General features: G+C 44.4%; 1 protein-coding gene across 1 annotated transcript in view; it reads left to right on the top strand.

Moving 5' to 3' along the window:
• The first annotated feature begins 242 nt into the window (after positions 1-242).
• The window catches only part of LOC122939922 (oocyte zinc finger protein XlCOF22-like), a 348165-nt gene continuing 321978 nt past the window's right edge, over positions 243-26429 (top strand). Inside the window, exons 1-5 of the mRNA XM_044296145.1 lie at positions 243-273; positions 3018-3161; positions 3276-3452; positions 3535-3775; positions 5338-5432. Coding sequence (XP_044152080.1) covers positions 3090-3161; positions 3276-3452; positions 3535-3775; positions 5338-5432 — 585 coding nt within the window. The 5' untranslated portion in view covers positions 243-273; positions 3018-3089. The remainder of the gene's footprint in view (positions 274-3017; positions 3162-3275; positions 3453-3534; positions 3776-5337; positions 5433-26429) is intronic.

Genomic DNA, 26429 nt, shown 5'->3' with positions numbered 1-26429 from the left:
CTCCTCCAGCAGCACTGCCTGACTCCTCCCATATGATCACATGGTCATGACATCATCACAGGTCCTTTACCTCCTCCAGCAGCCCAGCCTGACTCCTCCCATATGATCACATGGTCATGACATCATCACAGGTCCTTTACCTCCTCCAGCATCACAGCTTGGAGCCTGACTCCACCCACACATGATCACATGGTCATGACATCATGAAAGGTCCTTTAGCCTACTAGTCTCCTCCTTCCCCCATACGTGCAGTGACCAGCGGTGGAGGTGGAGGTATGTGTACAGTCACCGCCATTATCTGTAAGGATTAGGCTACTTTCACACTGGCGTTTTGGCTTTCCGTTTCTGAGATCCGTTCAGGGCTCTCACAAGCGTCCAAAACGGATCAGTTTGGCCATAATGCATTCTGAATAGAAAAAGGATCCGCTCAGAATGCATCAGTTTGCCTCCGTTCAGTCTCTTTTCCGCTTTGGAGGCGGTCACCAATAGGCTGCTTGCAGCGTTTTGGTGTCCGTCTGACGAAACTGAGCCAAACGGATCCGTCCTGACACACAGTGTAAGTCAATGGGGACGGATCAGTTTTCACTGACAAAATCTGGCACAATAGAAAACGGATCCGTCCTTCATTGACTTTCAATGCTGTTCAAGACAGATCCGTCTTGGCTATGTTACAGATAATACAAACAGATCTGTTCTGAACGGATGCAGACTGTTGTATTATCTGAACGGATCAGTTTGTGCAGATCCATGACGGGTCCGCACCAAATGCGAGTGTGAAAGTAGCCTTACTGGGGCAGGGGAGTGACCTGTATACACAGTGACCACTACCGACTTTACTCACTGGATACTCTGACTTCTTTCTATTGAGAAACAGTGTTGGGAACGAATATTCGAATAGCGAATTTTAATCTTGAATATCGGCACTTTGAGAATTTGCAAATATTTAGTATATAGTGCTATATATTCATAATGACAAATATTCATAATTTTTTCCCATCTGAACACATAATTCCTCCCTGCTTCATGCTTGTGGGCCAATGAGTCATTGGCCCACAAGCAGGGCATGAAGGAATCATGTGTTCAGATGGAAAAAAAATGACGAATATTCTAAAAAACAAATATACTATATTGAATATAGTGCTATATATTAGTTTTTTAGAATATTTGTCATTTTTTTTCCATCTGAAGTCGGGATTTCTCCCTGCTTAAGTTGCTTGTGGGCCAATGACGAATATTTTAAAAAACAAATATATAGCACTATATTCTATAGTGCTATATATTCGTTTTTGACCCACGCCTGTATTGAGCGTGCAATATTCACATATTACGCGATCATTACCTTGCCGATTTTCACGTAAAAATAAAATGTTGAATATAACGAATATACAAATTCGTTATTATATATGACGAATATTCTACAAAATATTTGCGAAATATCACAAATTCGAATATGACCCCTGCCGCTCATCACTATTGAGAAATGACAGGACTTGGGAAGTCTTCAGCTTTAGGTGTCTGGAGTGATGGACCAGAGTCCAGCTATATACAGACATCACCGATGCAGCTGTCAGTGACTATAGCGACATGTGAAGGGCGAACTGCTCTGATCTCAGACATGGAGGAGCTGCTGGGACAAGCTCTTCATCTTGTAAGGGGCCAGACCTGACTGAGGAGGGTTCAGGTTCTTGAGGCTCCTGATTGAGAATGGAGGAAGGAGACCAGCGGCACTGGAACAAGGATGGTTACTGGTCTCTTGTGGACAACAGGCTAACTGGTTACAGGAATCAATAAGGCGACTAACTTGGTGGTTATAGCCACAAATGGGGCAACAAGCATCAGGACACAGAGAGAGCGCAGTCTCTAAGGGTTCTGCCAAACTTTTTCTAAGCTTTTTTTGGTTTGTGATGTGTTTTTAGGCGTTTTTATACTAGACCTGTTTATGGACAAACACATAAAAATTTCCAAAAAAAAACAAAACGGGAAAATGCATGCAGGAATAATGCCGGCCCTTTCTCTCCACCAGCAGCAGAATTTTACAGCTCACTTTGTTCTCTCTCTGACCACAAGGACCTTCTGTTTATCCTCATTGCCAGCTTCCATGGGAACATTGGTGTTGTGGCCCTCACAAAAATTATAATTCAGCATAACTTTTGATGCTTTACCAGGCAGATAACTCTTGACTGCCTCTGGTATACCTTATAATATACATTGTACAATGTATACAGTGTATTCCGCAACATAAACAGTGCAATTCACTTGCAATGCTCATGGATATCCAACATAATAAAATATAACCTTGAAGTATCAGTACATGTCAGACATTCTCGTCATGACCTCAGTACATACTGTACAGGGCATTTCCACCACAATAGTGCACATCAGAGTCGGCTGCCTTGCTGGTGTCTCTCAATAGTATAAGGCACAAAATATGGTATATTACATAACAACACAACATGGAGTATCATATATTGGCTCAAGTTACCTGGTGCACTTAAGTGCAGAGAAATATAATAGCTGGTATAACGTAACAAATATAATGCTGGCATGTCCTCAGCAACAGTCACATAAGAGTGCAACTTAGGTGATATTACCACCGCAACCAGGTCAGCAATTACCCATAGTGACAGAAAGATTACATTTTCTTAGCAAGGAAACAAGGCACGACTGTTTCCAACCCTCTCATAAACTCATCTTACATACCATAGAGAAAGTAAGAACACAACGTCTACACTTTATTATCTCCTCCAATGTCTCCTCAGAAATCGTCACATAACAGATCAACTTAGGTGGTTTTCAAACCCAGAGCAACAGAACACTGAAAGGTTGCATTGTCTTTATAAGAAGTCAAGACTGTCTCCAACCCTTTTATAAACTCGTATTTCAATCCATAGAGAAAGTAAGAACACAACGTCTACACTTTATTATCTCCTCCGATGTCTCCTCTTATTATCTCCAGTAATTGTATTTTACATGGGATTTTGTAGGATTTTCCATTTTCTCATCTTCTTTCCATTCAGGTTCCTACAATATAGGATCTGCTCAGTGGATATCTTCTATATAAGATCCTTCTCCTGATTGACCCGTCAAAGATGGATAGGGACAAGATTGCGGAGAGTATAATAAATCTCACCGTAGAGCTCCTCTTCTGGCTTACTAGAGAGGTGAGAGATTCACATTACATCATTTTATCTATGTTACTAACAGTTGGACATGACTGGAAAGGTGAGGGACTCATGTATGGAGTGATATTTATTACTGTGTCTCTCCATAACCAGGAATACACAGTAGTGAAGAAGACCTCTAGTGAGCGCTGTCAGGACCCTGTGTCTGAAGGATGTGAAAGAACCCTGAGCCCAGTCACGGGGCCTCCACCTCGCCTGATACATGAGGAAATCCATACAGAGAAGGTCCTAGAACTCACCAACAAGATGATTGAGCTGCTGACTGGAGAGGTGACACTGCTGGGAATGCTGGGACATTATACAGGAACTCTATGAAGGGATCTGGGTGATGACTGTATGATTGTGTTGTCAGGTTCCTATAAGGTGTCAGGATGTCACCGTCTATTTCTCCATGGAGGAGTGGGAGTATTTAGAAGGACACAAAGATCTGTACAAGGACGTCATGATGGAGGATCCCCAGCCCCTCAAACCACCAGTTAAGGAAGAGAGACAACCACCAGAGATATGTCCCAGTCCTCTTCTTCCACAGGATAATAAAGTAGATGGAGATAAGGGCCTCAAGATGGAGGATCACTGGCCCCTGACATCACCAGGTAATAGACATGACTAAATACACACGTCCTCTCGTTATCTGTATGTAAGGAATGAATTACAGGGCTCCAGACTAAAAAAAATATCAAGGAGCCATTGGCTCCTAACCTGAAAAATTTAGGAGCCAAACTAAAATTTTTAGTCACCAAACTTAAAATACATATAATAAAAAATAAATAAACACGTCTTACCTAGGGTTGTCACGATAACAAAATTTTGACTCGATACTCGAAACCACATGAAAAAAATAAAACGCCAAAAAGCAGCGTGCATTCCAGATTTTATGGAATGTCTAGACCATAATAGAACAGTCCGATCCTAATTTTTGTTGGGACAAGGTGACCAAAAAAATGGCAAATTGCAAGTTTTTTTTTTTCTACTACGGCGTTCACCGCTTAGGAGATATTTTTTTATATTTTAATACGTCACACTTATTCGGGCATGGTGATATGTAATTTTTTACAGCAGCAGGGAGCAGACTATGGCAGCCAGGGCTTCAATAGCATCCTGGCTGCCATGGTAACCGATTGGAGCCCCAGGCTTACACTGCTGGGGCTCCAATCGGAACTGCCACTGACACCAATGATAATACTTGGGGGGATGGGGGTTTGGGGGCGCACTGCACCAACAATGATAATACTAAGAGGGGGGGAGGTTGGGGGCGCACTGCACCAACAATGATTTTACTTTATAATACTGGGGTTGTGGGGGGGGGGGGGGGGTTTGGTGCACTGCACCACCAATGAATATCGTTTATGCTTAATACAAACGCAGGCTGCCATGCGGGTGCCGGCCATATCCCGTACCCGGCACCCAGCCTCTATGACTGCGTGCTGCGATCCGCCGCTATTAACTCCTCAGATGCCGCACCTGGGGGGTTAATAGCGGCGGATCACAGCGCGCAGTCATAGAAGTTTGATAACCTGATGTAATCGCTCTTCTTTCTGCCCAAGGGGCGATGTTTCAGCTCAACATGGGCGCACACATGCGCCCCAACCGCCGTTTTCAAGTGCCGCCCAGCTCATCAATATTCACTTTGCTTGGCGGCTTCTGCTGTCCCCGACGTTCCGAGATTCGAAGACGTTCCGAAGTCGCCCAGCGAAGTGAATATTGATGAGCTGGGCGGCGCTTGAAAACGGCGGTTGGGGCACGTGTGCGCGCCCATGTGGAGCTGAAACGGGTGGACAGGGGTTATACTTATATGTTTTTCATACACATTAGAAGACCTGTGCCTGCATATATATAGCTAAATATGCTTATTGGGCCTGTCAGTGTCCCTTTAAGCATAAACAATATTCATTGGCGGCGCAGTGGCCATAGCCCCTCCCCTCCTCCTCCCTGATATCAGCCCATTGGTGGCAGCAGCAGTACAAGGGGGAGGGACTGCCTACTTCTCCCCTGTGTTGTTGAGAAGAACATGGCACGCGCTGACAGCAACGCGTGTCATGTCAGTAATGTGAAAGCGGCAGAGGTCTAGGCGCAAATGCAATTCTAGGTTGCATTTGCGACCATTTTGGTCGCCATCTGGAGCCCTGAATTAAGTCACTGCATGTGTTTCCTACAGTTAAGGAAGAGAGAAGAACACCAGAGAGATGTCCCAGTCCTCTTCTTCCACAGGATGGTTCAGAAGAACATCTCAGTGTCCCAAAGGATGATCAGGTAGATGGAGATAAGGTCTCATGAAATGTTCCCCTACGATCTGTAGAAGGCTGTGAAGATCTTGTGTTCAGTCTTGTTTTATCCACCAGTATTAGGCCTCTTTCACACTACAGTATGTCCATTTCAGTGTTTTGCGGTCCGTTTTTCAAGGATCCGTTGTTCAGTTTGGTTTTTTTTTGCTTTCGTTGTGGTTCCGTTTCCGTTCCGTTTTTCCGTATGGCATATACAGTATACAGTAATTACATAGAAAAAATTGGGCTGGGCATAACATTTTCAATAGATGGTTCAGAAAAAACGGAACGGAAACGGAAGACATACAGATGCATTTAAGTATGTGTTCCGTTTTTTTTGCGGACCCATTGACTTGAATGGAGCCACGGATTTGCGGGCAATAATAGGACATGTTCTATCTTTCAACGGAACGGAAATACGGAATGCATACGGAACACATTCCATTTTTTTGCGCAACCATTGAAATGTGGAACGCAAAAAACGGACAGCAAAACGGAAAAAAAAATACGGTAGTGTGAAAGAGGCATTATATGTTTTATCCTTGTATAATTAGAAAGGTGGAGATGGCAGGATTACAGCTGACCATAGACATCACATGTCGTCTGGATCTTCTCACTATTTTCTGGCTATAGTGACTGCTGGTTGGAATAAGAAACCATCAGGCTGGATTTTACACAGGAAACCTGAAAATATTTGGTTTAGATAACTCCTGCTGTCCAGGCATTTTGGTTGTTATGTTAATTACTAATAATAGTCTTTATTTATATAGCGTCAGCATATTCCACATCGCTTTAGAATCAGGATTTTCATGTACAAACTGAGTCATAAATAACATAGCATCAAAAAAGTCAGGAGGAATGAGGGCCCTACTTGCAAGAGATTACAATTTATGAGGAGATAGGAGTGACACATAAGGTAAAATGTGCTTTGTTTGTATAATGGTTCAGCAATCTTAACAGGGCAACAATGAGAATTCTAGCAATGTTTTGGAGGATTCAGTTTCAGATAGAGAGATGGTATGCCAATGAGCTTTTGACAAGCCTCTAATGCCACGACATGTAAGGTAGTTATCCTATAAGTCAATGTTTGACCTTATGAAAAGGCATTGAGACGTTAGTTGGATAATGATTAAGCCAGCATCTCACCTGCAGACAGCTGTTTTGGGTGATTGCCCCTCATCAGTGCAGTTTATTTACATATCTTCTTCCCAAAATTCCAGAGGAGCGTTGCCTGGCCTATAAGACTCCTTAATGCCATTTAAGGAACCCTCCATAAGGAGATATAGTACTCCCTAAATCCTGACCTAGGCCTCCCACCCAGTTAAGTCAGTTCTCTCTGCTCTGCACTGATGAGGGACAGTCACCCAAAACAGCTGTCTGCAGATGGGATGCTGGCTTATTTATTATCCAAGTCCTGTCTAAAGGCCCATTAAAAGGTCAAACATTAACTTACAGGATAGCAACCTTACATATGGTTGAGGTAGAGCTTTTTAAGAGCTTATTTGCATACCTTCTTCCCGGGGTGGGTAGTCCCCCGCCACAGATTTCCTTTTTTTTTCTTTTATGGTTTTCACTATGCGGTAAAACTGACTTGTGCTCTTTATTCTCCATATCAGTACAAACCTGGCGATACCACATACAGTGCCTTGCAAAAGTATTCACCCCACCTTGACTTTTTTTGTATTTTGGTGCCTCACAACCTGGAATTAACATGGATTGTTTGAGGATTTGCATCACAACTTTGAAGATTTTTATTTTTTTTTCATTGTGTAGCAAACAACAAATAGGACAAAATAACAGAAAATGTAAATGTGCATAACTATTCATCCCCCTAAAGTCAATACTCTGCAGAGCCATTTTCCCTAACACCTCCACAACGGCACTTATAGGAGGAATGTTCCCGCCCCAGACAGGAAACGACGACTTAGAAGCAGAAGATTTAAGAGCCTCCTCCCCCTTATCTAGTCAGTCGTTGTTTCCTGTCCGGCGGAAGTACGTGGAAGCCGCTCCTGTAGTTCAGGAGAAACTCTCTCTCTTTTTCACCCAGCCTCACCTCGGTTCCTGGGGTCCTTCCCCACTCTCATGTGGGAGGGCTGGAGCAGGGAACGGGTCCTCGGGGACGCATGGCCTCCCTTCCTATTCCTGGGAGTAAGTCCTGCCTGCAGGTGTCCCCGGGCGCATGCGCGATAGTTCCCGAGAACTATCGCGGGATCCGACGTCTGACCTCAGCGGGTGAGATTCTCCTTTGGCAAGAGAATCTCGCGAGAAGGCGGAGCTCCAGAGGCGCGGATTTTAAAGTTCCCCTGGTCTCTGGTCTCTAAATGTGCTCCCCATTGTGTTTCTGTGTTGATCTTAGGCCAGAGAGACTGCGACCCCCGATACCACCTGGTGGAGATCTGGCACAAAAAAAAATGTGCCATTTTTCGCAAAGCACTCCCCTCCAAATCAAAAAAACATCTGTGCCCCAAGTGCACAGAGAAAATTGTCTCAGAGGAATCTCCTTCCCTTCTTGAATCTGAGGTTAATAATTAAAGAAGAAGTTAATGCGACAGTAGACCTAAGAATGCCGTGATCCCCAAGACCATCCACCTCTCAAAGATCTCTAGCCTCTGACGCCGGGTTTGAGTTGGATGAAGGGAAAGTCTTTTCCGGGTCAGACTCTTCTTCTGAAGATGACTCGGGTAAACCCCTCTTTCTGCCGAAAGAGACAGATGGGCTCTTGAAAATCATCAGAGCAAATATGAACATTGAGGAGGTGAAGGAGGCCCATCCGTACAAGACCAGATGTACCAAGGGTTAGGGGAAAGGAAGAAAAGAACCTTCCCCATTCACAAAAATGTCAAATCGCTTATTGCTAGGGAGTGGAAAGATCCAGAAAAAAGGGTTGCTATATCAGGCGCCTTTAAACGCAAATACGCCTTTGATGACGCTGACTCAAACCTGTGGGAAAAAACCCCAAAGGTAGATGCACCAGTAGCCCGGATCTCTTAAAGAACCTCACTACCCTTTGAGGATACTGGCCTTCTCAGGGACCCCATGGACAAAAAGTGCGAAAGCCTTTTAAAGAAATCATGGGAGACTAACACAGCTATGCTGCGGTTTAGTATAGCTTCTACCTGTACTGCAAGAACACTCTCAGTTTGGCTGAACCAGCTAGAAAATCACCTGGCGGCGGTTACCCCGTGAGAAGAAATCCTGGCTTCCCTGCCAGCTCTCAAGAAGGCGTCTAATTTTCTTGCTGATGCATCTGCGGACTTAGTGAAACTCTCTGCCAGGTCAGCAGCCTTATCAAATGCCACAAGAAGAACTGTCTATTCTAGACAAATCTGTGGACAAAAAGAAGGGCTTCCCTATGGAGAACCACTATTTTCATCAGAGGCGTGCCTTTCAAAATCAAAGAAAGCCCAAAGGGGATCTTAAGAAAAAAGAGAATTCGAAGAGATGGCAGCCCTCCAGAGGTAAAGGTAGAGGGTTTCTCTTTAACCCCGAAAATGCTTCATCCTCAAAACAATGACGCCAGACGTCAAGTGGGCGGCAGACTAATCCACTTTTCTGCCATCTGGGAAAATATGGGAGCATCTCCCTGGGTGGTAGACACCTTAAGTCAAGGCCTAAGGTTAGAGTTCCTTTCTGTACCAACAGATCGTTTCATGATCAACAAAGTCCTGCCTCATCGAGAGAAACAATCTTGCCTAGAGTCAGAAATTACGTCTCTGATTCAGAAAGGAGTAATTTGTCAGGTTCCTGCGGAAGAACAGGGCAAAGGGTTTTACTCAGTCAGTCCAGCAGGGGTACCCTGTTCATTCATTAAGTAACTAAATTTAATAGGAAGTTTCAGAATTTACATATACACAGACAAATACAGTTCTATGCAGATGATCCATGTAGAGGCCAGATAATACCTAAGATAAAGGTATACAAAGGCGGGAGGCCGGGGAAGAGTATCCCTAGCACTGATTCCCTGATCTGGTCCTCTGCCCAGGGACGTCTCCTGATGGTGGGGGCGCCCTGTCCACGTGCCTAATCTCCAACTCCTAATTATCCCTGGTGAGGTGAGTGGTGGAGTGGGAAGATATGCGTGGTATCTAAATGGAAAACTAGCACAGATAGAAAGGATTAGTTACAAAGGTGTCCACTGTATACTACCCTCGTGGCGTAACCAGGAGGTACAGGGCACACCTAGAGGATAAAATTTAAAAATAAATAAACGCACAATTAGGTATAGATATATTAGGATAGATGACCTACAAGCCCCGACGCGTTTCACCCATACAGAGGGTTCATCAGGGGGTTACGTGTGGTAGGTTTGCAGAGATAACGGGACCATTGCCAGTGATTATGGCAGCCCCAGTTCACAATGATACGTGCGTGCATAAATAACAGGAATAAACAATCCTTTTTGACACTACAGACCCAGAGTAATGAGATGATTGCCAAATGGCAGTTTACATACGTTTTTTTTGGCAGCGTGGTTAGTAAACTCGACTACCAACGTACACACTGAGTTTGGCAAAAAAAGATTGCAAAAACGGTCGTTCCTGAGGAGGCTCATACATAAGAGCATGTATATACAGACGTGGACAAAATTGTTGGTACCCTTTGGTCAATGAAAGAAAAAGTCACAATGGTCACAGAAATAACTTTAATCTGACAAAAGTAATAATAAATTAAAATTCTATAAATGTTAACCAATGAAAGTCAGACATTGTTTTTCAACCATGCTTCAACAGAATTATGTAAAAAAATAAACTCATGAAACAGGCATGGACAAAAATGATGGTACCCCTAACTTAATATTTTGTTGCGCAACCTTTTGAGGCAATCACTGCAATCAAACGCTTCCTGTAACTGTCAATGAGACATCTGCACCTCTCAGCAGGTATTTTGGCCCACTCCTCATGAGCAAACTGCTCCAGTTGTGTCCGGTTTGAAGGGTGCCTTTTCCAGACTGCATGTTTCAGCTCCTTCCAAAGATGCTCAATAGGATTGAGGTCAGGGCTCATAGAAGGCCACTTTAGAATAGTCCAATTTTTTCCTCTTAGCCATTCTTGGGTGTTTTTAGCGGTGTGTTTTGGGTCATTGTCCTGTTGCAAGACCCATGACCTGCGACTGAGACCAAGCTTTCTGACACTGGCTAGTACATTTCTCTCTAGAATTCCTTGATAGTCTTGAGATTTCATTGTACCCTGCACAGATTCAAGACACCCTGTGCCAGACGCAGCAAAGCAGCCCCAGAACATAACAGAGCCTCCTCCATGTTTCACAGTAGGGACAGTGTTCTTTTCTTGATATGCTTCATTTTTTCGTCTGTGAACATACAGCTGATGTGCCTTGGCAAAAACTTCGATTTTTGTCTCATCTGTCCACAGGACATTCTCCCAGAAGCTTTGTGGCTTGTCAACATGTAGTTTGGCATATTCCAGTCTTGCTTTTTTATGATTCGTTTTCAACAATGGTGTCCTCCTTGGTCGTCTCCCATGTAGTCCACTTTGGCTCAAACAACGACGGATGGTGCGATCTGACACTGATGTTCCTTGAGCATGAAGTTCACCTTGAATCTCTTTAGAAGTCTTTCTAGGCTCTTTTGTTACCATTCGGATTATCCGTCTCTTAGATTTGTCATCAATTTTCCTCCTGCGGCCACGTCCAGGGAGGTTGGCTACAGTCCCATGGATCTTAAACTTATGAATAATATGTGCAACTGTACTCACAGGAACATCTAGTTGCTTGGAGATGGTCTTATAGCCTTTACCTTTAACATGCTTGTCTATAATTTTCTTTCTGATCTCTTGAGACAGCTCTTTCCTTTGCTTCCTCTGGTCCATGTCGAGTGTGGTACACACCATATCACCAAACAACACAGTGATTACCTGGAGCCATATATATAGGCCCAATGGCTGATTACAAGGTTGTAGACACCTGTGATGCTAATTAGTGGACACACCTTGAATTAACATGTCCCTTTGGTCACATTATGTTCTGTGTTTTCTAGGGGTACCATCATTTTTGTCCATGCCTGTTTCATGAGTTTATTTTTTTACATAATTCTGTTGAAGCATGGTTGAAAAACAATGTCTGACTTTCATTGGTTAACATTTATAGAATTTTAATTTATTATTACTTTTGTCAGATTAAAGTTATTTCTGTGACCATTGTGACTTTTTCTTTCATTGACCAAAGGGTACCAACAATTTTGTCCACGTCTGTATATGACTGGCTGAAGTGCACCACGAGAGATACAGGTTCCCCAGTTTAATCACCCAGGATGCCGGGCTAACCACCCAGAAGATACATAGTGTGGTCAGTTGTGTGGAATGATGGGTCTGAGGTCAAAGGGTTTTACTCCCCTGTCTTCTTAATCCAGAAACCCAACAAGACCTATCGACTAATTATAAACTTAAAAGGCCTAAACAAGTTTATCGTTTACAAGCGCTTCAAGATGGAGTCGGTGAGATCCACCATAAATGTCCTCCCTCAAGACTGCTTCATGGCGACCATGGACCTTCAGGACGCCTATTACCACGTCTTTATAGAAAACAGTCTCTGTCACTTTCAATTCACAGCCCTCCCCTTCGGGCTCTCCTCAGCCCCAAGGGTGTTTTCAAAGATCATGGCAGAGGTTATCAAAGCCCTTCACCTAAGAGGCATTCAAATTATACCTTACCTGGACAACTTTCTGGTAGTTGCTCCCTGTGCAGATAACCTTCTGTCTCACCTAGCAGACGTTCAGGAATTTTTTTACCACCCTAGGGTGGATAATACATTTAAAAAAAATCAGACTTAAATCCGGCGCAAAGGAAGACCTTTTTAGGGGTAACGTTAGATTCCCATCAACTAATGTCCTTTCTTCCACAGAACAAACAGATCGAGCTCCAGGAAAAAGTCTCGCTATTCTGCAGTCAAAAATCCACAACGGTAAGAAACCTCATGACCATTCTAGGTATCCTTACGTCAACTATCCAGTCAGTAAGGTGGGCCCAATACCACACAAGACCACTTCAGGCGTTCCTCCTATCTTCCTGGGATGGCACCTCCTCAGCCCTGAAAAAGCGTGTGATGATTCCGAAGTCGGTAAAAATATCTCTTATGTGGTGGAGAATCGGAAAACCCCTTTGTGGCAAACATCGCCACTTATAGAATGTCTTTCTTGTCTGTACCTCTTCCCCTCCCCCCTCAACCTCCCATCAGCCCTTGCTATTGTCTTACCCCAATTTTCCTTGTACCATAGTAATCTATGTATTGTATGTAAATGAGGCTGTTGGAGGTTTGAAACCAGGTGCGCATGCCTAGTAAAGTCAGTTGACTCCCAAACTGTGTGTCGTCCAGTCACTGGGGAAATTGTCTCTTGAATATTGACCTGTTTCTTCAACTACAAGGGGATTTAAGTGAAGATATTGAGGGTATACCTTGAAGCTCCGCAACAATTGGTGGCAAGCGGCGAAATTCAAACCGCACAGCAAAGCAGCAGTTCGTTGAAACCATTCGGATATGGTGGAGTTCAAGAATATGTGCAGTCATTCGAACGAACAGTGAATGGAGACGAATTATGCAACATTGAAACAAACTACGTTAAAGGAATTATTGGAAGCCAGGGGAAGAAAAGCCAGCAACAAAACCAAAGCTACTCTTGTGGCCGAACTCATGGAGGGGGACAGAGCGACCACTGCGGCAACTCCACAGGAGACAGTATAAAACAATATATACAAAATATATATAAAGAAAAGTCAATCCTGAGTCCCAACAAGGACAGGTACTTGCGCTGCTGGTCCCGATAAGGTGTGGTAGGTAGTTCACACTGAATGATCAAGGAATAATGGTTTTGGAACCGCGCTGCTCGAGGCTATGTAGTCCGTTTTGCCAGTGGATATAGCAGGGCACCCGCTTCTCTCCTCTTCACCTAAAGGGGATCCAATCCTTCACAGACCGCCTCCTCTACAGGGCCAAGAAGATTTCGCAAGATAGTGAAGTACCCTCTATTACGTTGGTTTAAAAGGTTTTATTGTACTCACAAGAGTTTGCAGAAAACAGGCATAAAACACAAAAGAACCGTCACGTTCCTGCCCGACCCGGGTTTCGCTCGCTGGCTTCCTCAGGGGCGACAACTGCGCATGTCCGCAGTCAGGCCCTTTAAATAGTCCGGCCTCTTATATTACAAGTGCCGATATCGGCCCAAATCACATTCACATTTTCATACCTACTGTTACAAATCAAGCAAACTCAGTAAATAATAAAAACATCCTATATATTCAAAAAAATTTTTTTCTCTCTAATTGCAGCATTTTAAAACACCCTTTCCTTTTTCGGGTTACCGCTGTTATACAAAGGATCTCATTTATCTTATTCCAGACCTGCATCTTGCATATCACCTAAAAAAGCTCTTTCTCGTTCCGGATTATATAGTCAATATTCCAGTCTTCTAGGGGTTACTCGATTTACACTTACTATTACATGCATATTTATCATTACATGCACATTTATCATTATACTTCCCGTTGCACCATTACACTTGCCGTTACATGTAGTCCCACCCTCCTATGCCCACGTCATTCAGGTGTTCTCAGCCCTCCTTCCTCACAATATCCGCGTCACCTAGCCTCGACGCCCGTCAGGTGGCCACGCCCCTTGACGTGCCTCAAAGGTCCTCAAGAAGGATGGCAGAGAACTCACCAAATGACGTCATAAGAAAGGATCGTTCATATTATGCAGGGTTTTAAGTCAAATTCAATATTCAGGCCCCCAGGCTGCAGGGTCCCCAGCTGGTAGATCCATTCTACTTCTTTTTTGTTGATCTGTGCCAGCGAGTCCCCCCCTCGCCAGTGCGGCTTGACAACTTCCACTCCGGCGAACTTCAAGCCTCGCGGATCTTTCCCATGCATAAGTTTGAAGTGAGCCGACACACTGTGAGTCATCAGTCCCTTCTTAATATTCCTTACATGTTCCTGAATCCTTATTTTTAATTTTCTCACTGTCCTGCCAACGTACTGGAGCTCACAAGGACACTCCAGCACGTATATGATCCCCTCATTTTCGCATGAACAGTTCCCTTTTATACGGAACTCTTCACCATTTTTTTTCGATATCATACAGTTGATGTTTTTTAAACGTCCTTTATTGTCCCGGTTTCTGCATCCAGTGCAGAAGCCGCACCATGTGAATTTTCCTCCATCTTTCCTCGGTTTTACATTTACTGGGGGGATAGCGCTATGAACAAGCTTTGTTTTGATGCTCGCCGCTTTTCTAAAGATAAAAGAGGGATTGTCGGGTATGACCTTACCTAACACTGGGTCGTTCTTTAGGACGCGCCAGTTCTTTTTCACCGCTTTTTTAATCTTATCAGCCATCGAACAGTACTTTGTCACAAAAGAGAATCTGTAGTCTTTTTCATTCTTTTTCCTTTTTGTGTCCTCCCTGTCTTGCTTACATTCATTTTCTTTCTTTTTTTCCTCCTCTACCGTTTTAATACATGTGTCCAAAACAGCTTCATCGTAACCCCTTTCTAGAAATCTATCTTTTAGCACCTTACACTGTGTCCTATAGTCTTCCACTACTGTGCAATTACGGGCCATCCTTTTAAACTGCCCTTTAGGTATGTTTTTGAGCCATGGCCCGTAGTGGCAGCTTTTCGTATCGATGTATGAGTTCACATCAGTTTCTTTGAAGTACGAGCTAGTTTTAAATCGCCCCTCCTCTATCTGTATACACAAATCCAGAAAGTTAACAGATGTATTACTGACCTCCCCCACAAAACGCAGGTTCCAGTTGTTAATATTTAGTCCCTGGATAAAGGTCTCAAGTCCCTCCCTCTCTCCTTCCCACACCAGGAGACAGTCATCTATATATCTTCTCCAGAAGGTAAGCTTACCCCCTTGGATATCTGCTCCTAGTGTGGGAAGGATAGTCTTCTCCTCCCATGCCCCCATAAAAATATTGGCGAAACTGGGGGCGAATTTCGCCCCCATCGCCGTACCAATGCACTGAACATAGTGGGAGTCCCTAAACCAGAAGTAATTGTAATCCAAACAGTATTCAAGACATTTCAGGATGAAATTCCCCTGCACATCTCCTATTTTAGGGTCATTCCTAATCCTGCTTTCCACCGCTTCTATGCCTAACCCCTTTGGGATAACGGTATACAGGGATGCCACATCAATTGTGGCCATCCATGTATTCATAGTGGGGGGAGTTAAATTCTTGATGAGGTGTATCACTGCCCCTGTATCCTTTAGGTGCGATGGGTTTTCCATCACATATCCCTGCAGAAAAAAATCGATATATTCCGTAATTCTACAGGTTAGTGAATTGAGACCAGAAATTATTGGCCTCCCTGGGGGGTCAGTCATGCTCTTATGCACTTTTGGTAGATGATATATCACCGGCACTATTGGAAAAGGAACGGTAAGGTACTCATACTCTTGTTTGTTTAGTACTCCTTTCCTAAAACCCTCTTTTAATATTCCATCAAGAATCTGTTTATATTCAGAGGTGGGGTTCTTTTTTAACTTCTTATATGTTATTTCATCGGAAACCAATCTCGCCATTTCTGATTCATAGTTCTCTTTATTCATTACAACCACCCCCCCCCCCCCTTTGTCAGCCGGCTTAACAATAATATCCGGGTTCCGCTCCAGATCTTTCAGGGCCTTTCTTTCATTGTAATTAAGATTATGTGACACCTTGCTAGTATCTATATTTTCCAGCTCTTTCAATAGGCCTGTCTTGAATGCCTCCACACACTCGTTATTCTGTTTTTTGGGAAAGAATTTGGATTTTTCTCTCATTTGTGTGTGGACAAAACCCTTTTCCTCCTCCACACATTTATTCTGCGGTGCTGGATTATTTATCCAATATTTGGCCATATTAATTTTCCTAATGTACTTATGAATATCCAGGAATGTCTCGAATTTATTTACTTTCTGGCTTGGTGCATACTTCAGACCTTTCCCAAGGACACTTATTTCTCCTTCTGTTAAAATGTGGCTACTCAAATTGAAAATCCCTCTCATATCAAGACAGGGAGGACACAAAAAGGAAAAAGAATGAAAAAGACTACAGATTCTCTTTTGTGACAAAGTACTGTTCGATGGCTGATAAGATTAAAAAAGCGGTGAAAAAGAACTGGCGCGTCCTAAAGAACGACCCAGTGTTAGGTAAGGTCATACCCGACAATCCCTCTTTTATCTTTAGAAAAGCGGCGAGCATCAAAACAAAGCTTGTTCATAGCGCTATCCCCCCAGTAAATGTAAAACCGAGGAAAGATGGAGGAAAATTCACATGGTGCGGCTTCTGCACTGGATGCAGAAACCGGGACAATAAAGGACGTTTAAAAAACATCAACTGTATGATATCGAAAAAAAATGGTGAAGAGTTCCGTATAAAAGGGAACTGTTCATGCGAAAATGAGGGGATCATATACGTGCTGGAGTGTCCTTGTGAGCTCCAGTACGTTGGCAGGACAGTGAGAAAATTAAAAATAAGGATTCAGGAACATGTAAGGAATATTAAGAAGGGACTGATGACTCACAGTGTGTCGGCTCACTTCAAACTTATGCATGGGAAAGGTCCGCGAGGCTTGAAGTTCGCCGGAGTGGAAGTTGTCAAGCCGCACTGGCGAGGGGGGGACTCGCTGGCACAGATCAACAAAAAAGAAGTAGAATGGATCTACCAGCTGGGGACCCTGCAGCCTGGGGGCCTGAATATTGAATTTGACTTAAAACCCTGCATAATATGAACGATCCTGTCTTATGACGTCATTTGGTGAGTTCTCTGCCATCCTTCTTGAGGACCTTTGAGGCACGTCAAGGGGCGTGGCCACCTGACGGGCGTCGAGGCTAGGTGACGCGGATATTGTGAGGAAGGAGGGCTGAGAACACCTGAATGACGTGGGCATAGGAGGGTGGGACTACATGTAACGGCAAGTGTAATGGTGCAACGGGAAGTATAATGATAAATGTGCATGTAATGATAAATATGCATGTAATAGTAAGTGTAAATCGAGTAACCCTAGAAAGACTGGAATATTGACTATATAATCCGGAACGAGAAAGAGCTTTTTTAGGTGATATGCAAGATGCAGGTCTGGAATAAGATAAATGAGATCCTTTGTATAACAGCGGTAACCCGAAAAAGGAAAGGGTGTTTTAAAATGCTGCAATTAGAGAGAAAATTTTTTGAATATATAGGATGTTTTTATTATTTACTGAGTTTGCTTGATTTGTAACAGTAGGTATGAAAATGTGAATGTGATTTGGGCCGATATCGGCACTTGTAATATAAGAGGCCGGACTATTTAAAGGGCCTGACTGCGGACATGCGCAGTTCTCGCCCCTGAGGAAGCCAGCGAGCGAAACCCGGGTCGGGCAGGAACGTGACGGTTCTTTTGTGTTTTATGCCTGTTTTCTGCAAACTCTTGTGAGTACAATAAAACCTTTTAAACCAACGTAATAGAGGGTACTTCACTATCTTGCGAAATCTTCTTGACCCTGTAGAGGAGGCGGTCTGTGAAGGATTGGATCCCCTTTAGGTGAAGAGGAGAGAAGCGGGTGCCCTGCTATATCCACTGGCAAAACGGACTACATAGCCTCGAGCAGCGCGGTTCCAAAACCATTATTCCTTGATCATTCAGTGTGAACTACCTACCACACCTTATCGGGACCAGCAGCGCAAGTACCTGTCCTTGTTGGGACTCAGGATTGACTTTTCTTTATATATATTTTGTATATATTGTTTTATATTTGCTTGTGTTTGTAGGTGCGTCGAATCCTGTTACTAACATGGACATTTTTGAATTTAGAGCGAACTTTAAATGTGATTTTGATGTCTTCTGTGATATTCCTGTTGGAAACGAGAAAGGGAGTGATGATATGCGGACATTGTTTGCAAAACTAGAAAAGGAATTCATTAGGGAAATAAGAACCAGCTGGGATATTGCCTCCCTGGAGCGACTCCTAATGGAAGGCAAGATCCCAGAGGGTTTAAGATGGCAACTCCCTTTGGTAACTGAGGAGGGGGAGGATTTAGTGGGATGGGAAAAGGTATTGAATGAATGTGCATGGAAAGTGATGCAATATATCATTTCTGTTCGGAAAAATAAGTTAAAAAAGATTAATCAAGTGATTGATGAATTGCAAGAGGCGATCAATCCAGAAAAAAACAGCAATAGGGAAACTTATGAAAATGTAGCAAACAATGCCAAGAAGCAGTGCTTAAATCTGAAAAGAAATAAGGAACAAAAAGCAGAAAAAGTATGCTAAGATTAATAACGATTATAAAAATGATATAGTGTATAAATGGAAAAATAAACAAAAAAATACAGAGGAGACTATGTTGGATGTGGAGCAGGTGGATGAGCCCAGTGGTGGTAATCCTAAACCGGGATACCACACTGAAGGTTTTAGGAGAACAGAAAATGGGGGTGGAAAACAAAAGGTTTTTAATAATAGGAATAATTACACTCCAAATTACCAAACTAATGGGTATATACCGCAATATAAACATGGGTATTACAATAGGAATTATGAATATGCATATCAGCCTAATAGAGACAATGAAAATGGATATGAGTCAAATTTTGGGAGAGGAAATGAACATACATACCCTCAAAATCATACTTACCAGCATTACCATACAGGCCAGCAGAGTAGAAACTATGGTCATAACAACGGATATAAAGGATATCAATACAGACAACCATATAGACCACCTTATCAAGGGGGTGGATATAAGGGAAAGAAAAATTGGAGACCACAGGATGACTACGGTACGAATCAATATGGAAGAGGGACATATTATGAGGGGAATGGCCGTGGAGAGAATCAGATTAAAGAAAATCAAGACATAGATAGAACAAGGTTAAAACAGCAAGGTGAACAGAATTTTCCCCATCAGAGTATAAAGGGAGTGCAGAGGGAAGGGGAAATAAGAGAACAGGTTGTGAGAACACCATTAAAAAGAAGTCTTGTAGAGGAAGACGGGGAAAAGGGAAGAATAAGCCCAAAAACCAAAAAGAGCAAGGAGATATGAGAGGGATTTTCAATTTGAGTAGCCACATTTTAACAGAAGGAGAAATAAGTGTCCTTGGGAAAGGTCTGAAGTATGCACCAAGCCAGAAAGTAAATAAATTCGAGACATTCCTGAATATTCATAAGTACATTAGGAAAATTAATATGGCCAAATATTGGATAAATAATCCAGCACCGCAGAATAAATGTGTGGAGGAGGAAAAGGGTTTTGTCCACACACAAATGAGAGAAAAATCCAAATTCTTTCCCAAAAACCAGAATAACGAGTGTGTGGAGGCATTCAAGACAGGCCTATTGAAAGAGCTGGAAAATATAGATACTAGCAAGGTGTCACATAATCTTAATTACAATGAAAGAAAGGCCCTGAAAGATCTGGAGCGGAACCCGGATATTATTGTTAAGCCGGCTGACAAAGGGGGGGGGGGGGGGTGGTTGTAATGAATAAAGAGAACTATGAATCAGAAATGGCGAGATTGGTTTCCGATGAAATAACATATAAGAAGTTAAAAAAGAACCCCACCTCTGAATATAAACAGATTCTTGATGGAATATTAAAAGAGGGTTTTAGGAAAGGAGTACTAAACAAACAAGAGTATGAGTACCTTACCGTTCCTTTTCCAATAGTGCCGGTGATATATCATCTACCAAAAGTGCATAAGAGCATGACTGACCCCCCAGGGAGGCCAATAATTTCTGGTCTCAATTCACTAACCTGTAGAATTACGGAATATATCGATTTTTTTCTGCAGGGATATGTGATGGAAAACCCATCGCACCTAAAGGATACAGGGGCAGTGATACACCTCATCAAGAATTTAACTCCCCCCACTATGAATACATGGATGGCCACAATTGATGTGGCATCCCTGTATACCGTTATCCCAAAGGGGTTAGGCATAGAAGCGGTGGAAAGCAGGATTAGGAATGACCCTAAAATAGGAGATGTGCAGGGGAATTTCATCCTGAAATGTCTTGAATACTGTTTGGATTACAATTACTTCTGGTTTAGGGACTCCCACTATGTTCAGTGCATTGGTACGGCGATGGGGGCGAAATTCGCCCCCAGTTTCGCCAATATTTTTATGGGGGCATGGGAGGAGAAGACTATCCTTCCCACACTAGGAGCAGATATCCAAGGGGGTAAGCTTACCTTCTGGAGAAGATATATAGATGACTGTCTCCTGGTGTGGGAAGGAGAGAGGGAGGGACTTGAGACCTTTATCCAGGGACTAAATATTAACAACTGGAACCTGCGTTTTGTGGGGGAGGTCAGTAATACATCTGTTAACTTTCTGGATTTGTGTATACAGATAGAGGAGGGGCGATTTAAAACTAGCTCGTACTTCAAAGAAACTGATGTGAACTCATACATCGATACGAAAAGCTGCCACTACGGGCCATGGCTCAAAAACATACCTAAAGGGCAGTTTAAAAGGATGGCCCGTAATTGCACAGTAGTGGAAGACTATAGGACACAGTGTAAGGTGCTAAAAGATAGATTTCTAGAAAGGGGTTACGATGAAGCTGTTTTGGACACATGTATTAAAACGGTAGAGGAGGAAAAAAAGAAAGAAAATGAATGTAAGCAAGACAGGGAGGACACAAAAAGGAAAAAGAATGAAAAAGACTACAGATTCTCTTTTGTGACAAAGTACTGTTCGATGGCTGATAAGATTAAAAAAGCGGTGAAAAAGAACTGGCGCGTCCTAAAGAACGACCCAGTGTTAGGTAAGGTCATACCCGACAATCCCTCTTTATCTTTAGAAAAGCGGCGAGCATCAAAACAAAGCTTGTTCATAGCGCTATCCCCCCAGTAAATGTAAAACCGAGGAAAGATGGAGGAAAATTCACATGGTGCGGCTTCTGCACTGGATGCAGAAACCGGGACAATAAAGGACGTTTAAAAAACATCAACTGTATGATATCGAAAAAAAATGGTGAAGAGTTCCGTATAAAAGGGAACTGTTCATGCGAAAATGAGGGGATCATATACGTGCTGGAGTGTCCTTGTGAGCTCCAGTACGTTGGCAGGACAGTGAGAAAATTAAAAATAAGGATTCAGGAACATGTAAGGAATATTAAGAAAAGACTGATGACTCACAGTGTGTCGGCTCACTTCAAACTTATGCATGGGAAAGATCCGCGAGGCTTGAAGTTCGCCGGAGTGGAAGTTGTCAAGCCGCACTGGCGAGGGGGGGACTCGCTGGCACAGATCAACAAAAAAGAAGTAGAATGGATCTACCAGCTGGGGACCCTGCAGCCTGGGGGCCTGAATATTGAATTTGACTTAAAACCCTGCATAATATGAACGATCCTTTCTTATGACGTCATTTGGTGAGTTCTCTGCCATCCTTCTTGAGGACCTTTGAGGCACGTCAAGGGGCGTGGCCACCTGACGGGCGTCGAGGCTAGGTGACGCGGATATTGTGAGGAAGGAGGGCTGAGAACACCTGAATGACGTGGGCATAGGAGGGTGGGACTACATGTAACGGCAAGTGTAATGGTGCAACGGGAAGTATAATGATAAATGTGCATGTAATGATAAATATGCATGTAATAGTAAGTGTAAATCGAGTAACCCTAGAAAGACTGGAATATTGACTATATAATCCGGAACGAGAAAGAGCTTTTTTAGGTGATATGCAAGATGCAGGTCTGGAATAAGATAAATGAGATCCTTTGTATAACAGCGGTAACCCGAAAAAGGAAAGGGTGTTTTAAAATGCTGCAATTAGAGAGAAATTTTTTTGAATATATAGGATGTTTTTATTATTTACTGAGTTTGCTTGATTTGTAACAGTAGGTATGAAAATGTGAATGTGATTTGGGCCGATATCGGCACTTGTAATATAAGAGGCCGGACTATTTAAAGGGCCTGACTGCGGACATGCGCAGTTGTCGCCCCTGAGGAAGCCAGCGAGCGAAACCCGGGTCGGGCAGGAACGTGACGGTTCTTTTGTGTTTTATGCCTGTTTTCTGCAAACTCTTGTGAGTACAATAAAACCTTTTAAACCAACGTAATAGAGGGTACTTCACTATCTTGCGAAATCTTCTTGACCCTGTAGAGGAGGCGGTCTGTGAAGGATTGGATCCCCTTTAGGTGAAGAGGAGAGAAGCGGGTGCCCTGCTATATCCACTGGCAAAACGGACTACATAGCCTCGAGCAGCGCGGTTCCAAAACCATTATTCCACAGGAGACAGAGCCAACGGAATTTACAAGAGAGCTCAATAGCAGGTTAGCTTTTTACCCAAACACCCCCTCCGTGGAGACACTAGAAAGACTGATAGCAGATGTACACGAGTACATTGTAGCTAAGCAAAACGCTATTCAGCGAATTGGGGAAGGAGCACCAGCGCCCACCAGCACTACCCAGGGAAAAGCTAAGATTCCCTACCAAGCTTTTAAAAATTACACAGAAGGAGAAAGTGATATTGACGAATACCTACAGGATTTCGAAAGGTTGTGCCAGCTACACGACATCAGCCCAGCCGACCAAGTACCCCTGCTGGCAGGTAGATTGTCAGGCCGCGCCGCAGAGGCATACTGAACCGTCCCAGACAAAGACATCAGGAATTATCACAAAGTCAAACAAGCCATCCTAGCACGTTATGCCATTACCTCTGAGGCATACCGACTTAAATTCCGGCACATCAAGAAACAAATAAAAGACTCACACACTGAATGGGCACACCAACTACAACGAGCCGCCAAGGGGTGGATGGAAGCGACACGGGTCACCACTATGGAAGAGATGTTCCAGTTAATAGTAATGGAGCAGTTTTTTAATGGACTAACCACAGAACTGCAAAATAGGGTACGAGATCGCAAACCCCGTACCCTACCAGAGGCAGCCAAGCTAGCTGACTAGTTCCAAGACACCAGGCGAGACCAACGCACACCACACCGGACCACGTATGGATCTACCACCCCTCTGCCAGCAGTGACTACTTTGGCTCACGCACGACCAGCTGCGAGCCACAACCAGTATCCTCCTAGGTACAATACCCGACCACCGATCCGCTGCCACACCTGCAACCAACAGGGGCACATCCAGAGAGACTGCCCATGTAACCGACCTCGCCAGAACTGGAACCACCAGGGTCCTCCCCCCAATCGGGCTGCAGTACACTGCTGCCAAAGAGAATCTGTGCTCCCAACATCCACAGTCACCTCAATAAAAGAGCCTCTGGGGATCCTACACGAGGTAAACCCCATACAAGCCGCCTCAGACAACCGCCAGGGGCACCGCCAGGTGGTACACATGGACGGGAAGAGTATACAAGGATTACGTGACTCTGGGGCCACGTTAACCCTGGTCCGAAATCATTTGGTGCCTAAGCACACCCTCACCGGAGACTGTGTAGCTGTACGGGTGGCAGGGGGAGCAATTTGCAAAGTTCCCACTGCCAAGGTGCATTTGAATTGGGGGGCAGGGCATGGAAACGTGGAGGTGGGAATTATGCAGGATTTGCCCGCTGATGTTATTTTGGGCAACGACTTGGGGGAGCTCACCTCTGCTTTTGTCCCTCAACCAACTATCCAAGAGGCCTACCCGGTTGTTACCCGGCAGCAAGCACGCACCACGGCTCCATCCGATCACTCTGAGACTCAGGTAAACAATATGCCACACACCCCTCCTATTCTGCCCTGGGATGCCCCCCTGGAATTTGGCAGTGAGGTGGCCCTAGATCCCTCCCTGCAGGTATATAAAGATAGGATAAACAAGGACCAAGGAGGGTTGGAGGGAGAGAGATATGCTTGGGACAAAGGTCTCATATACCGCTATGCAGAGAAGGTAGTAGCAGGGTCCATACCCGTGCCCACTAAGCAGCTAGTGGTACCCCGAAAGTATAGACAAGAGTTGCTGCGCATCGCGCACGATATACCATTATCAGGACATTTAGGAATCAGCCGAACAAAACATCGGCTGACACAGAACTTCTTCTGGCCAGGTATCTCAAAGGATATTAGACAATACTGTCAAACATGTGATACCTGCCAGAGGGTAGGGAAGAGAGGGCATCACTATAAAGCCAAACTCAGATCCCTGCCCATAATTGAAGAACCCTTCAGTCGAGTAGCTGTAGACATAATAGGACCCCTAGTGAAACCCAGTCCCTCCGGCAAGAAATACATCTTGACCGTAGTGGACTACGCCACTAGATACCTAGAGGCAGTGGCGTTGACCAATGTACATGCACAGACTATAGCTGATGCCCTTCTGTAAATATTCTCCCGTATGGGATTTCCCCGGGACATTATATCGGATAGGGGCACCCAGTTCACTGCAGAGGTCACCCACCAACTCTGGAAAGTGTGTGGGGTGAAACCGATCTGAAACTGCCTACCACCCCCAGTCCAACGGGCTCTGTGAACGGTTTAATGGAACACTTAAACAGATGATCCGCACGTTCATAGACACTCAAAAAGACTGGGAAAGTTTTTTGCCCCACTCGCTCTTTGCCTATAGGGAAGTACTCCAAGAATCCACGGGATTCTCCCCTTTTGAATTATTGTTCGGGAGGAAAGTGAGGGGTCCCTTAGACCTTATCAGAGAACACTGGGAGGGAGGGGTAACTACCAATGGTACCCCTATTATCCCATACGTGCTGGAGTTTAGGGAACGCTTGGAGGCTCTGACCCAGACGGTACGTACTAACCTCCAAGCGGCCCAACAACGACAGCGCAGATGGTATGATAAGGGGGCCAGGGACCGCAGCTTTCAGGTCGGGCAGAAGGTGTTAATCCTACGGCCAGTCCCTAATGACAAGCTGCAGGCCTCCTGGCAGGGCCCATACAAGGTGGTGGAGCAAATCTGCGATGCCACCTATGTGATCGGCCCGTGCGCTGGAGCAGGGGGCAGACGCATGCTCCATGTGAACATGCTGAAGCCCTACTACGAGCGCATAGAAGAGGTGACTGCTATTTGCTCCTCTGCCGCAGAGGACTTTGACAATCTACCTCTCCCAGACCTCCTAGAGAAAGAGGGCCAGAAATAGGACCTGGAAGAGGTTCAGTTAGGTGAACGGCTGAGTCCCCAGGAAAGGGCGCAGGCTCGTAGTCTAATAAGGGAAAAAGGAACCACTTTTTCTAATCTCCCCGGGTACACCCCGTTAGCCACCCACAGAGTAGAAACACCAGGGCAGACCCCTCTCCGCCAACCTCCTTACCGCATACCTGAATCCGTAAAGGATAATATGCGCAAGGAAATTGAAGAAATGCTACAACTAGGAGTCATAGAGCACTCTGAAAGCCCTTGGGCCTCCCCAGTAGTTCTGGTGCCGAAGCGGGATGGGACTACCCGCTTCTGCGTAGACTACCGGAGGCTTAATGATAAGACCGTATCCGATGCCTACCCTATGCCCCGGATAGACAATACCTCACCACAATAGATCTTTGTAAGGGGTATTGGCAGATTCCCCTAGCCGAAGACGCCATCCCTAAGTCGGCGTTTGTCACCCCGTTTGGCCTGTACCAGTTTAAGGTCATGCCATTCGGGATGAAAAACGCTCCGGCTACTTTTCAGAGGATGGTGGATCGGCTATTGGATGGGTTCCAGGAGTACGCTTGCGCCTATCTATATGATATAGCGATCTTCAGCCACTCCTGGACTGAACACCTGACCCACATAGGAGCCGTACTAGACCGTATTAGGGAGGCAGGATTTACTCTGAAACCCAGTAAGTGCCATATAGGGATGGCAGAAGTCCAATACCTAGGACACCGGGTAGGGAGCGGCCAACAAAAACCCGAACCGGCTAAGGTAGAGGCTGTAGCCAAATGGCCAACCCCTCGTACCAAAACTCAAGTACTGGCATTCCTAGGTACCGCAGGATACTACCGTAAATTTGTACCCAACTACAGTACCCTGGCCAAACCCCTCACCGATTTGACCCGCAAGAATCTTCCTAAGATAGTAGTCTGGACCCCAGAGTGTGAGCAGGCATTCCAGCAACTAAAAACGGCT

The sequence above is a fragment of the Bufo gargarizans genome, chromosome 6 (assembly GCF_014858855.1).
Source record: "Bufo gargarizans isolate SCDJY-AF-19 chromosome 6, ASM1485885v1, whole genome shotgun sequence".
NCBI classification, from domain to species: Eukaryota; Metazoa; Chordata; class Amphibia; order Anura; family Bufonidae; genus Bufo; species Bufo gargarizans.
This window is presented reverse-complemented; position numbering and strand designations above follow the sequence as displayed.